The 13,824-nt window shown below is 46.2% G+C and overlaps 1 protein-coding gene across 30 annotated transcripts in view; it reads left to right on the top strand.

The window, feature by feature from the left end:
• The first annotated feature begins 8,115 nt into the window (after positions 1 to 8,115).
• Positions 8,116 to 13,824, top strand: part of LMBR1 (limb development membrane protein 1) — a 212,528-nt gene continuing 206,819 nt past the window's right edge. For 23 of the 30 annotated variants that reach the window (XR_012433133.1, XM_074036473.1, XM_074036471.1 and 20 more), the window contains exon 1: positions 8,116 to 8,372. Coding sequence is in view for 18 of the 30 variants with exons in the window: in XM_074036471.1 (XP_073892572.1) it covers positions 8,307 to 8,372 (66 nt within the window). In the remaining 12 variants the exon portion in view is untranslated. Of the gene's footprint in view, positions 8,373 to 8,610; positions 8,985 to 13,824 lie in introns of those variants that run through there. The other 7 variants (XM_074036466.1, XM_074036461.1, XM_074036460.1 and 4 more) reach the window with 3 other exon arrangements.

The raw sequence follows: 13,824 nt of genomic DNA, 5'->3' as shown, positions 1-13,824 counted from the left end.
TCAGAAAAAAAAAAAAAAAAGAATCAAGATAGATAAGTAAAGCTTAGGAAGATGATGTATGACTGAAGATGATATATGATGAGCCAATAAAAATGACTGGAATCAAGGTTGGACATGGTGGCTCATGCCTATAATTCCAGCACTTTGGGAAGCTGAGGCAGGTGGATTACCTGAGGTCAGGAGTTCATGACCAGCCTGGTCAACAAGGTGAAACCCCATCTCTACTACAAATACAAAAATGAGCTGGCCGTGGTGGCACACACCTGTAATCCTAACTACTTGGGAGGTTGAGGCAGGGGAATTGCTTGAACCCGGGAGGTGGAGGTTGCAGTTAGCCAAGATTGCGCCACTGTACTCCAGCCTGGGTGACACAGAGAGACTCCATCTCAAAAAAACCAAATGATTGGAATAAATGTCTATTTATGATATTACCTTTAGAAAGCGTCCTAAATCTTCTCTCAGTTTGCTTAAGCTCAAGCAGTACCTCGTATAATTGCCTGGAAGGCGTAATGCAGTGCCCTGAGCCATCCCAAGTAGGTAGTAGCTCCCACAAGCAACAGCTGATGAGTTAGAAGCACAAGAGGCCAACTTCTCCCCAAGCCTATTAAGAAGAAGAGAATAAAAACAGGGGTCCCTACTTGTGATGGTTAATGTTATGTGTCAGTTTCACTGTGCCATGGGATGCCCAGATAGCTGGTCAAACAATATTCTGGGTGTGTCTGTGAGGGTGCTTCTGGAGGAGATTAATGTTTGAATTGGAGTCCTGAGTAAAGCAGATGGCCCTCCCAATGTGGGTGGGCATGATCCAACCGGTCGAAGTCCTCAGCACAACAAAGAGACTGACCCTCCCCTGAGTAGGGGGAGCTCCTCCTGCTTGAGCTGACACATTAGTCTTTTCTTGCCTTTGGCCTCACACTCAACCATCAGCTCTTCTCGGATCTCGAGCCTGCTGGCTTTCGAATTGGAACTTATACTTTGCTCTCCAGCTTGCCATCTGCAAATCTTAGGACTTCTCAGCCTCCAGAATCCTGTGGGCCAATTCTACATCCTTCTCCCACCTTCTCTTTCTACACCTCCACTCCCTAATTAGTCCTATTCCTCTGGAGAGCCTTAATGCACCATTCCTGGAACTTGAGGGGCAGAGAGTGAGCTTGGACTCATTTGTATGCTCGGTTGCATACTCCACTCAAGCACATTCAGAATTACAGAAGAATTCACTGGGGAAGGGGAGGTGGGTTGTCAGGGCAGAATCTCCAACAGAGGGACCTGGATGTTTTACTATGTGTCATGCATGGTGATGCAATTGTTTTTGTTTTATGGCATGGCAGACAGCAATGGAACTATGAGAAAAGCAGGTGTTAATGAGTCAATGAATCTAGGTTCAAATCTTGATGTGTAAACCAGGTCAGGTTGCTTAACCTCTCTGAGCCTCAGTGTCTTCAATGGTAACATGGAGCCAACAGCACCTACTTCACTGCGCTACTGTGATGGTTAAATTAAATAATGCATGGGAAGTGCCTGGAATACAGTAGTTAAATTCCACAAAAGCTAGCTCCCCACTACCACCCCCCACATTCACACGTATGACTCTTTATTTATTCAGCAAAGGCTTATCAACCTCCTATCATGTGCCAGGCCCTGTGCTTGGTGTTGGAAAAAATAGTGAACAGGATAAAGTCCTTGCCATGACTAGGGCAGACAAAAAACACACCTATGTGTTAATAACTTCTTTTTTTTTCTTTTTTTTGAGATGGAGTCTTACTCAGTCGCCCAGGCTGGAGTGCAGTGGCACCATCTCGGCTCACTGCAAGCTCCGCCTCCCGGGTTCATGCCATTCTCCTGCCTCAGCCTCCCAAGTAGCTGGGATTATAGGAGCCCGCCACCACGCCCAGCTAATTTTTTGTATTTTTAGTAGAGACGGGGTTTCACTGTGTTAGCCAGGATGGTCTCGATCTCCTGACCTCATGATCTGCCTGTCTCGGCCTCCCAAAGTGCTGGGATTACAGGTGTGAGCCACCGCACCTGGCCCCTATGTGTTAATAACTTCTAGGGTCCTGTCTTGAAGACAATGCAAGGTGAAGTGAGCCGGCATAGCTGGGCTGGGTTCAGGTGCTCCCTCAGCTCAGGGTCGAAAATGCCCTCTCTACAGTATTAACCTTTACGTCGTAAGGAGAGGGAGGGAGAGCATCCTGGGCAGAGGGCACAGTACAAAGGCAGTGGGGGGCACAGCAGAAGACAAGGTTGGAGAGGTGGGCAGAGGCTGGTCCTATGGTCTCTGTCAGGGACCATAGGTCTTGGTTAGGGATCAGAGTTTGAGTGTAAGTGATATGGGAAGCCTTCAGGTTGGGGAACACAACTAATTTACATGCTTATCACTCGGGATGGATGATGGGAGGGAGAAGATGGTGAGGGTCTGGGAAGAGTAGATGCAGGGAGACCAGCCCAGAGGCCACTGAGGCATGAGGCTGGTTGGAACAGGAGAGTGGCAAAGGCGATGTGGAAGAGTGGCTGAATTCCAGACATATTTTAGTGGTAGAATAAAAAAATACTTGCTGATGGATGGGGTGTGCGTTGTTAGGGAAAGTATGGAATTCAGGATGACTCTCAGGTTTGGCGCTAAGCAACTGATGCTCATGATCGCCTCCTCCCCTCTAACCCACACAAATGCCAACAGAAACGTGGGTTTGCATGGAAAGTTTCCAATTTTTTTTTTTTTTTTTTTTTGACGGAGTCTTGCTCTGTCGCCAGGCTGGAGTGCAGTAGCACCATCTCAGCTCACTGCAACCTCCACCTCCCAGGTTCAAGCGATTCTCCTGCCTCAGCCTCCCCAGTAGCTGGGACTACAGGTGTGTGCCACCATGCCAGGCTAATTTTTGTATTTTTAGTAGAGATGGGGTCTCATCATGTTGGCCAGGATGGTTTCAATCTCTTGACCTCGTGATCTGTCCACCTTGACCTCCCAAAGTGCTGGGATTACATTAGTGAGCTACTGCGCCAAGCTCCAAGTTAATTTTTCTTTTTCTTTTTGAGACGGAGTCTTGCTCTGTTGCCCAGGCTGCGGTGCAGTGGTGTGATCTCTGCTCACTGCAAGGTCCGCCTCCCGGGTTCACGCCATTCTCCTGCCTCAGCCTCCCGAATAGCTGGGATGACAGGCATCCGCCACCTCGCCCGGCTAATTTTTTGTATTTTTTAGTAGAGACAGGGTTTCACAGTGTTAGTCAGGATGGTCTCGATCTCCTGACCTCGTGATCCGCCTGCCTTGGCCTCCCAAAGTGCTGGGATTACATTAGTGAGCTACTGCGCCAAGCTCCAAGTTAATTTTTCTTTTTCTTTTTGAGACGGAGTCTTGCTCTGTTGCCCAGGCTGCGGTGCAGTGGTGTGATCTCTGCTCACTGCAAGGTCCGCCTCCCGGGTTCACGCCATTCTCCTGCCTCAGCCTCCCGAATAGCTGGGATGACAGGCATCCGCCACCTCGTCCGGCTAATTTTTTGTATTTTTTAGTAGAGACAGGGTTTCACAGTGTTAGTCAGGATGGTCTCGATCTCCTGACCTCGTGATCCGCCCGCCTTGGCCTCCCAAAGTGCTGGGATTACAGGCGTGAGCCACTGCGTCCGGCCTTCCAAGTTAATTTTTAAGACAACAAACACAGTATTAGTGCTGGAAGGAACCTCAGGCATTGTTAATTGAATGGAGACCTGGAAGGTCACACAGCAATTTACCACAGAACTGGAACCTGGTTTACAGATTCCTTGCTTAGCGTTTAGGCTAACGTGCTCCATTTAGCGAGGGGTTAAGTTGTGGTAGAGAAGCCATGGTTTAGGCTACCAGGAAGTTGTGCTTCTTGAAACAGTTACTTTATTAAATATTAAATAGATGCTGTTTATGCATGACAGATAATGCATAGGTATAAAGAATAACAATGCAAGATAGGGTTGTGGACCTCCTCCACTCTGGTTTAAGAAATACAGCATTATCATTCTCTTTGTGGCCCTTGAAAGCCTCTCACCAATCCCTTCTCTGACCTCTCTCTTAGAGTTTTATCATTCCTTGGCTTTTCTTTATAGTTCTACTGCATGGTTGTATGCCCAAATAGTTGATATGGTTTGGGTCTGTGTGCCCACCCAAATCTCATCTCCAATTGTAGTCACCATGTGTGCAGGGTTTACCATTTCCTGACAGCTTAAACTGTGGGTTCTCTACTGCAACATAACCCCTTGCTAAATGGAGCATGTTAGCCTAAACACCAAGCAAGGGGTCTGTAATCCCCACATGTCGAGGAAGGGAGGTGATTGGATCATGGGGGTAGTTTGCCCCATGCTGTTCTCATGGTACTGAGTTCTCATGAGGTCTGATGGTTTTATAAGTGTTTGACAGTTCCTCCTTCTCGCTCTTTCTCCCCCTTTCTCTTCTTTTCCTCCCTCCATCCCCTCTTCCCTCCTCTTTTCCCCCCTCCCTGCCCCTCTTCCCCACTTCCTCACTTCCCCTGCACCCTCTCCCACCTCCTCTGCACACCATGTAAAACATGCCTGCTTCCCCTTCTGCCATGATTGTCAGTTTCCTGAGGCCTCCCCAGCCATGTGGAGCTGTGAGTATATTAAACTTCCTTTGCTTATAAATTACCCAGTCTTGGGTAGGATCTTTGTAGCAGTGTGAGAATGGAATAATATAATAGTATATAGTTTTGTGTGGTTTTGAACTTTACCTAAATGGAGTCACTGGGTGTCTTCTTCCGGTACTTTCTTTTCGTCCACACTTTGTTTTAGAGATGCATCTGTATTGCTGCTTGCAGCTATTGTTCACTAATTTTTCAGAATCACATTCTGTCACATGAACATATCAGTTTCGTTATCCATTTTACCGTGGATAGACAGCTGGGCTATTTGTAGACTTCTGCTGGTTCGAGTGGCGCAGCTGTGGGGATTCTCGTTCACATCTCTTGGTGTACATGCTCACAAGCTTTTCTAGGATGTATGGGTAGGAGTGCAGCTGCTCATTGCTTATCTTCGGCTTTACCGGATAATGCCCAATTATTTACTGAGATGTTACATTGGTTCACACTACCTCCAGTGGTATAGAATTTCTACTGTTCCACATTCTTGTGACATTCAATATTGTCAAATTAAAAAAATTTTGCCCACCCAATGAAAGTGAAAAGCTACTTCATTTAGGTTTCAGTTTGCATGTCCTGGGTATTGATGAGATGAAACATATTTTTAAATGTTTATTGCCAGCCATATTCTTCTGATATGAGATGAAACTTCATATCCACACAGCATATTTTGGTGGCCAGAAGGTGTCATCATCACATTTTAAGAACTCTGTGTCTTTTTTTTTTTTTTTTTTTTTTTGAGACGGAGTCTCGCTCTGTCACCCAGGCTGGAGTGCTGTGGCCGGATCTCAGCTCACTGCAAGCTCCGCCTCCCGGGTTCCCGCCATTCTCCTGCCTCAGCCTCCCGAGTAGCCGGGACTACAGGCGCCCGCCACCTCGCCCGGCTAGTTTTTTTTTGTATTTTTTAGTAGAGACGGGGTTTCACCGTGTTAGCCAGGATGGTCTCGATCTCCTGACCTCGTGATCCGCCCGTCTCGGCCTCCCAAAGTGCTGGGATTACAGGCTTGAGCCACCGCGCCCGGCCCGAACTCTGTGTCTTTTCTCCAAAACTTGTTCTAACTGCAGCCTTCCCCCTCTTTGGTGATGCAACTGTCCTTCTGGCTGCTAAGGCCAGAAGACTGGGAGCTCTCTGTCTTTCTCTTTTTCTGACCACATCCCCCATGTGATAAGAAATCCTCCTTTCAAAATGCATTCAGAATCTGATTACCTCTCACCTCGTCTGCTGCCTCCACCCTGGTCCAGGTTGCTAGGCTCTGAATTTCTGCAGTAAGTCTTCCTCATTCGCTGTCCAGGCCCCGAGCAACAGTCAGATCACATAGCACCTGTCAGTAACTCACAGTAGCTCCTGACCTCTCCCAGAAAAAAAGCCAAAGCCGTTACAATGGCCCATGTGGTCTTATACAACAGCGTTTAGGGATGTGGAAAAGAGGGTGTTGGCTGGGCTGATGGAGGTGACCAGGTCACCTATCGTCAGCTGGGCTGGGGCTTATGATGCAGTGGCCAGTGGCCATTGAGGGTCCCTAGAGTCCGTAAGAAAGGGCAAGTCCTAACGCACAAGCACTTTCCTATAGTTTCATATTTTCTAATGTCCCACTGGCCAGAGCAGGTCACCCAGCCAGGCTGATTCCAGGGCTGGAAAGCAGAGTCCATTTCTTGCTGGGAGGAAGGACAAAGCTAGATGGCAGAGGGGTGAGCGTATAGGGAGTGGTGAGTACATGGCCCATTGTTGAAGTCTGCTACCCTGGGTTAAGTGTTACAAGTATCAGTGGTGTGTAAGCCTCTAGGGATGACTGCATAAAAGAAAATCGAAAGGTCTACATGGTTGGAGTGTTGCATTAAAAAGATGACAAATATTGCATGCGTCACTTTCCGGAATCTGTGTTTAAATGCTGTACACTTTAAAATCTAATCTGCTTGCCCTTCAGAATTAACCCAGAAATTATCCAGGTTTTTTACGGCTCCAAAACATTCTAAAAAATAAAGGTGAACATTGAATTCAACCAGTTGACAGTTGTTCTTGGATTATGATCAATCAGCCTGTGGCAGCAGGGCACATGCTGAGAACAAGCCTCAGGTTCTCTAAGTTTTCCCACCACCACAATGTTCAGCTATAGTGAACTCATAGAAACAACGTGTCGGGGCCTCCAACTTCGCCAAGCACCATAGCAAGTTTGAGTTGTGAAAAAATTTTAACTCAAAATTGTGAAGAGAAACGGCAACATTTAAATTACCATATATTTGTCTTTGAAAAACTTTGCACCAACTTCATTAACTGTTAAATTTAGATTCATAAAAATCTAAATAACGGCCAGGCATGGTGGCTTACGCCTGTAATCCCAGTACTTTGGAAGGACGAGGTGGGTGGATCACCTGCGGTCAGTAGTTCCAGACCAGCTAGGCCAACGTGGTGAAACCCTGTCTCTACTAAGAATACAAAAATTAGCCGGGCGTGGTGATGGGCGCCTGTAATCCCAGCTACTTAGGAGGCTGAGGTAGGAGAATCAGTTGAACCCAGAAGACGGACATTGCAGTGAGCAGAGATCGCCATTGCACTCCAACCTGGGCGACAAGAGTGAAACTCCGTCTCAAAAAAAAAAAAAAAAAAAAAAAAATCTAAATGAGATTTGAAAACAATTTGTAGATTTTCACACTTCCTAAGAATTCTCAAAGATGCCAAAAACAAAAATCACAGCCACTAGCAATTTAAATGACTTCCTCGTAGCCAAATAAATCCCAAGGTAAAATTATAAACATTCCCTTAAATTCAAATGTTATAGCAAAAAGAAAGATAATGGGGAATGGAGTGTGAATCATTGTGTTTGATATATTTGGCGGTGACAAATACATATATTACGTGCTGTTTAGGGTCCACTGAGGGTCATAAAACTCACCCTAGTGACCGAGCTACCGGAAGGACTTGACAAGGGCCTCGCCAGCTCGGTTATCTGAGTTTTCCAGGTGGGACAGCCCAAGACCCTTATCAGGCCCAGAAAAGCTGGGTTGCCGCCCAAAGCCCGGCCCAAAACCACCGATTTCCGACCTTTCAACCTACTTTGGCAGAGCAAGAGTTTCCGCAGGAGACTCCCTGCTTCCCTCTGCCCAGGTCCTCAGAGGCTGAGTGCGGTACTGAGTGCTAAGTTAAGGGGTGCTGAGTGCCAAGCACTGAGTAACTGGGGGAGGGGCACCTTGCAGCTGTCATAAATAATTAGCTCTTGTGAGGAACAGGAACTCAGAGACTGAGGCCGGGCCAGGTGGGCAGAAGTCGCAGCACCCTCGACGCGCTCCCCGTCCCCACCCGACGCCTGGACGGCACCTCCCTAACCGGGGTAGCTCCTGAGGGCGCGGCTGGACCCCGCCCCCTCGGCACCTCCCGGCCCAGAGGCCCGGAAGACCGCGGGGCGCGCTTCTCTGACGTATCGGCGCCTTTCGTCTGACGTGTACCTGCACCGCCCCCTCCCCGCCCCGCCCCCGCCCCGCCCCCGGCTGCGCGGCGCCCGCCCTCCCTCAGCCAGAGCAGCTTGCCTGAGGCTGCTGAGGCGGCGGCGGGTGTAGTGGTCTCGGTACCTGTTCCAACCGCGGCTCGCGGGCCCGTGCCGGTCCCGGTCCCCGGCGCGGCCGTCCGAGCCCCTGCGGCAGGCGGGCGATGGTGCGGCGGAGCACGCGGACGCGGGCGGCGCGGCGGCGGGCATGAAGGAGGATGGAAGGGCAGGACGAGGTGTCGGCGCGGGAGCAGCACTTCCACAGCCAAGTGCGGGAGTCCACGGTGCGTGGGGACCGAGGCAGCCCTGACAGCCCCGCGCGCCTGCCCGGGCCCCCTGTCCCTGCCCCCGGGCCCCTCACCTCCGGGCCTGCGCCCCGCGCCTCCCGCCCGGGCCTCTGCCGCTCTCCCTCCCCACCCCTTCCCTCCCCTCCCTCTGCCTGCCCCCCGCTCCGCTCCTGCCTCCCCTGCCCCCTCCCGCTCCCTCGTTCCAGCCCGGACCCCGCCCCTGCCCCGCGGCCCCGGTCTTGCCCTTCCCTTTCCGCCGGGAGGGCTGCGGTACGCGCCGCGCTCCGGGACCCCGGAGGCTTCCTCTCTGGGGGGATGTGCGGCTCGCGCCTCGGGGTGTGGACGGCGGCCCGGCCGGTGCGCGCCCCCGCGCTCCGCCGCCCGGCCAGGTAGGCAGGTGGATGCGCAGGCGTCCCGGAGAGCCTGGGTGGGCCCGGTAGGTCCTGGAAGGACCAGGCTGCACGGAGCCCGCCCGCCTCTCGCGTTTGGACCCGGCCGGTTACCTTGTCCCAGTCAACACCTCCTGCTCTCCCGGCGCCTCACGTTTCCATCCCTCTTTCATCTCCCCCAGCCCCCACGTGGATTGAGTTCGAAACCTTCCCTTTTGGGGTGAGAATATTGGTTATTTATGGGAGTGAGAACCTCAGCAAAAGTCCATTTTGTTCTGGAAGCAACTTCTTAGGGAAGCAGCAGCTTTTTTGGCCCATGTTTCTATGTGTGCTGTTGGCAGGGGTCAGGAAGCGCACTTGACCTTGGAAAGTCTACTTTGATGTTTTTATCTTTTCGTGATGCTCTAGAATGTATTATAATTGGGTTTCTCTGTGTTTTCATAACGGTTGTAAAATACATCAATTTTTTATATTTGTATTTACCCCTCTCCTAAGTTGTCTACGATTCAGTCACTCTTGGTTCGAGGTGAAGAATTGTCTAATTTGTGTACTTACTGATCTTGAAAATTGAGAATCACTTTGGAAGTCATACTTTGAATAAAGAGGACATGTGAAGTCTGAGCTGGTGGAATTTGAGTTCGTGGAATTTGGTACAAATTTATTTGTAATTTTTTTAATTGAAGCTAAAATACACAGAGATAAATTCCTGAAGTCATACATGTACTCTTCAGTCATTTCATACTAAACACACCTGTGTACTCCTGAATCCACCAGGAGTTTGAGACCGGTCAGCCTGGGCAACATAGTGAATCCCCATCTCTACCAGTATAAATAAAGAAAAAAAGAAACAGAATTTTGCTATCATCCCGGAGACTGATTCCTTTCCCCCTTCCAGTTACTTTCTCCGCCACCAAGGGTAAACACTGCCCTGGCTTCTAATATCATAGATTAGTTTTTGCTTAGTTTTGAACTTTATGTAAATAGAGTCTTACGTTATACACTCTTTTGTGTCCAGTTTCTTCTACAGTGTTTGTGAAATTTCTCCATTTTGTATGTGGTTATAATTCATTCTCAGTGCCGTAGTTGTGTGACTATAGCACAATTTATTTTTCATTTTACTGTTGACGGGCACTTCAGTAGTTTCTAGGTCTTGGCTATGAATATATATATACACACATATACATATATATATATATTTGTTTATTTGTTTGTTTTGAGATGGAGTCTCGTTCTGTCTCCCAGGCTGGAGTGCAGTGGCACAATCTTGGCTCACTGCAACCTCTGCCTTTGGGTTCAAGTGATTCTCCTACCTCAGCCTCCCGAGTGGCTGGGATTACAGGTGCATGCCACCACACCCAGCTAATTTTTCTGTTTTTATTAGAGACGGGGTTTTGCCATGTTGGTCAGGCTGGCCTTGAACTCCTGATCTCAGGTGATCCACCTACGTTGGCCTCCCAAAGTGCTTGGATTACAGGTGTGAGCCACCACACCCGGCTGGCTATGAATATTTTTGTACATAGCTTTTGGTGGACATGTTTGTGCATTTCTGTTGGGTATAGCCCTAGAAATGGAAACCCTAGGTTAAAGAGTGTGCATTTGTTCATCTTTAGTAGATGCTTTTAAACAATTTTCGGAAGTGGTTGTACCAGTGTACACTTCCGCCAGTGCTGAGAGCCTCAGAGGTGTGGTTGTTTCTCATCTTTACCAACACTTGATATTTGCTGTCCTTTTTAATTTTAGTCATTCTAGCAAGTGTGTTTATAGTGTTCATCATATGAATAATTTTAATTTGCATTTTCCTGATAACTAATGAATTTAAGCACCTGTTTGTTTATTAGCCATTTGGAAATCTTTTGTGAAGGGTCAAATTTTTTTCCCCATTTAAAAATTAAGTTTATCTTTTTAATATTGATTTGCAAGGTCTTTACAGTATAACTTGTATTATATTGTAATACAAATGGATAAGATTTCTTTGTCAGATATATATATATATATACAGCACATATTTCTTTCCCACTCTGTGGATGCCTTTCACTCTTAATGATATCTTCTGATCGACAGAAATTATTAATTTTAATATAGTTCAATTTATTAAAATTTTTTGAGTACTTTTTATGTCCCGGTTAAGAAATCGCTGTTTACTCTAAGACTGACGTTCTCTTGTTCTTTCCTCGAAATGCTTTATTGAATTATTCTCATTTAAATTTGCAGTCTATCTAGAATTTATTTTTTGTGTCTGGTGCAAGGTAGGAGTCATACTTTTTTCTCCCACAGGAATGTCCAGTTGCTCCAGCACTATTTATGACTTTTGTCACAGATAGGTAACTGAATATTCATAAGATTTAATTTTAGACTTTATGCTGTTTTATTGGTCTATTTGTCTTTAGTTTTATTATTATTTTTAAATTTGAGACAGGGTCTCACTCTCTTGCTCAGGCTGTAGTGCAGTGGCGCAATCATGGCTCACTGCAGCCTTGACTTCCCAGGCTCAGGCGATCCTCCCACCTCAGCTTCCCAAGTAGCTGGGACTACAGGCGTGAATCATACAGGTGTGCACTAGCAGACCCAGCTAATCTTTTAAATTTTTGTAGAGGTGAGGTCTCCCCGTGTTGACCAGATCTGTCTCCTGGGCTCAAGTGATCCTCCTGCTCTTTGGCTTTAGTTTTAATTAATTAGATATTCTAGAATTTCGGTTGAGAAAGGGACACATGTTAAAACAGTCCAGAGCTTTGTCTACTCCCCTGAAAACAACTCGGTTTTGGTACTGATTACAGAGTTCTTTAGTTCTGACTCTCCTCGCCCCTGTTTCCCTCAATCCAGCACCCCTGGCTGGTTGAGTCTATTCCATCTTCTACAGAACCAGCATAGACAGTGACCAGGCTCAGGGTTCCCAGTCTTTGGCATTTCTTTCTCAAATGATTTATATTTAGAGTGAATGTAAATACTTGCTTTTTCTGTAAGACCTGTTGCCAATTTTTGGAATTATTAAATTGTTTCTGATTTTGCTACATAATGCTATAATTGCTTAACTTTTTAATCATGATAAGATATATATATATAACATACAATTTACCATATCTAAATATACAGTTCAGTGGCATTAAATACATTCACATTGTTGTGCAACCACCACCACTATCCATTTCCAGAACTTTTTCATCACCTGAAACTTGATACCCATGAAACAGTAACTCTCCATTCCCCACTGTCTCCAGCTGCTGGTTCTGCCTATATGAATCTGACTGTTCCAAGTTGAACCACAAAATATTTGTCCTTTTCTGTCTGGCTTATTTCACTTAGCATAATGCCTTCAGGGTTCACCTGTGTTGTAGCATGTGTCAGAATTTCTTTTTCTTTTTTTTTTTTTTTTGAGACAGAGTCTTTGTTGCCCAGGCTAGAGTTCAATGGCGTGATCTCAGCTCATTGCAACCTCTCCCTCCCTGGTTCAAGCAATTCTCCTGCTTCAGCCTCCCGAGTAGCTGGGATTACAGGCGTGCGCTACCATGCTTGGCTAATTTTTGTATTGTTAGTAGAGATGGGGTTTCACCATGTTGGCCAGGCTGGTCTCGAACTCCTGACCTCAGGTGATCCACCCGCCTCAGCCTCCCAAAGTGCTGGGATTACAGGTGTAAGCCACTGCGCCTGGCCTAATTTTTGTGTTTTTTGTAGAGATGGGGTTTTGTTATGTTGCCCAGGCTAGTCTCAAATTCCTGGCCTCCCAAAGTGCTGGGATTACAGGCCAACGCACCTGGCCCAGAATTTGTTAAGACTGAATATATTTTCTTTTTGTGTATACTGTATTTTGCTTATCCATTCAATCATCAATTGACCTGAGTTGTTTCCATTTTTGGCTATTGTGAATAATGCTGCTGTGATCATGGGTGTGGAAATATCTATTAGAGTCCCTGTTTTCAATTCAGAAGTAAAATTGCTGGATTATATGATAATTCTATGTTTAATTTTTTGAGGAACTGCCATACCATTTTCCACAGAGGCTTTACCATTTTATATTCCCTCTGGCAAGGAGCCAGGATTTCCGGTTCTTCCACATCTTCACCAACACACGTTGTTTTCTGTTTTTCTTCTTTTTTTTTAAAATGGATGTGAAATGGTATCTTATGGTGGTTTCGATCTGCATTTCCCTAATAGTGAAGTTCAGGATTGTTTCATGTGCTTATTGACTATATGTACATCTTCTTTGGAGAAATATCTGTTCTTTGCCTGTTTTTGAATTGCGTTGCTTCATTTTTGTTGTTGAGTTCTAGGAGTTGTTTATATATTCTGAATATTAACCCTTTATCAGGCATGTGATTTGCAAACACTTCTCTCCCATTCTGTAGGGTTGCCTTTTTTACTCTAATGATAGTGTCCTTTGATGCACAAAAGTTTTTAATTTTGTAGTCTAATTTATCTATTTTTTCATTTGTTGCATGTGTTTTTTTGTGTCATCCAAGAATTCATCACCAGCTCCGGCATCATGAAGGTTTTCCTCTAAGAGTTGTATAGTTTTAGCTCTTATGTTTAGGTCTTTGATCATTTTGAATTAATTTTTGTGTACAATATAGTGTTTAACTTTTAAATACTCATGTAATAATTTTGTCTTCTGTGTTATGAATATCTCATAGATCTCTTGTCAGTTGCTTTAGTGATCATATTTGACTTTGGCTATTAATATCAGGTAGTAATGATTCATTTGCTTTCTTTTGAGAGCTAGCTGTGAAATCCTAAGACTTCTGAGTAGACCTTGTCTTGGCTAAGAGGACCCCAGGAAACCTTAAAAACTGAATTCCCAGCCAGAATGTGATGGGAGATCTGACACGCCTTGTTATACCCACTCCCTTTTGAGGTTTAAAAACAACAACTGACCAGCATTAATGTTAAAATAGAGATCTTAAGACTGAGAGAACAGACTCTTTGTGGCAATAAAATACCAAACGGTGGACAAGATGTAGGGCCATGCCAAGCAAGGGTTAAGTAAAGCACCCCCCGCGCCCCCCCTTAAAGAATAAACTCGGTTCTAACTATCTCAAAGTGTTTCTTTTTTCCTAGCAGCTAAACAA

The sequence above is a fragment of the Macaca fascicularis genome, chromosome 3, assembly GCF_037993035.2.
Source record: "Macaca fascicularis isolate 582-1 chromosome 3, T2T-MFA8v1.1".
Lineage (NCBI taxonomy): Eukaryota > Metazoa > Chordata > Mammalia > Primates > Cercopithecidae > Macaca > Macaca fascicularis.
Note: the sequence above shows the minus strand (reverse complement) of the source record. Positions and strands in the feature narration are given on the sequence as shown.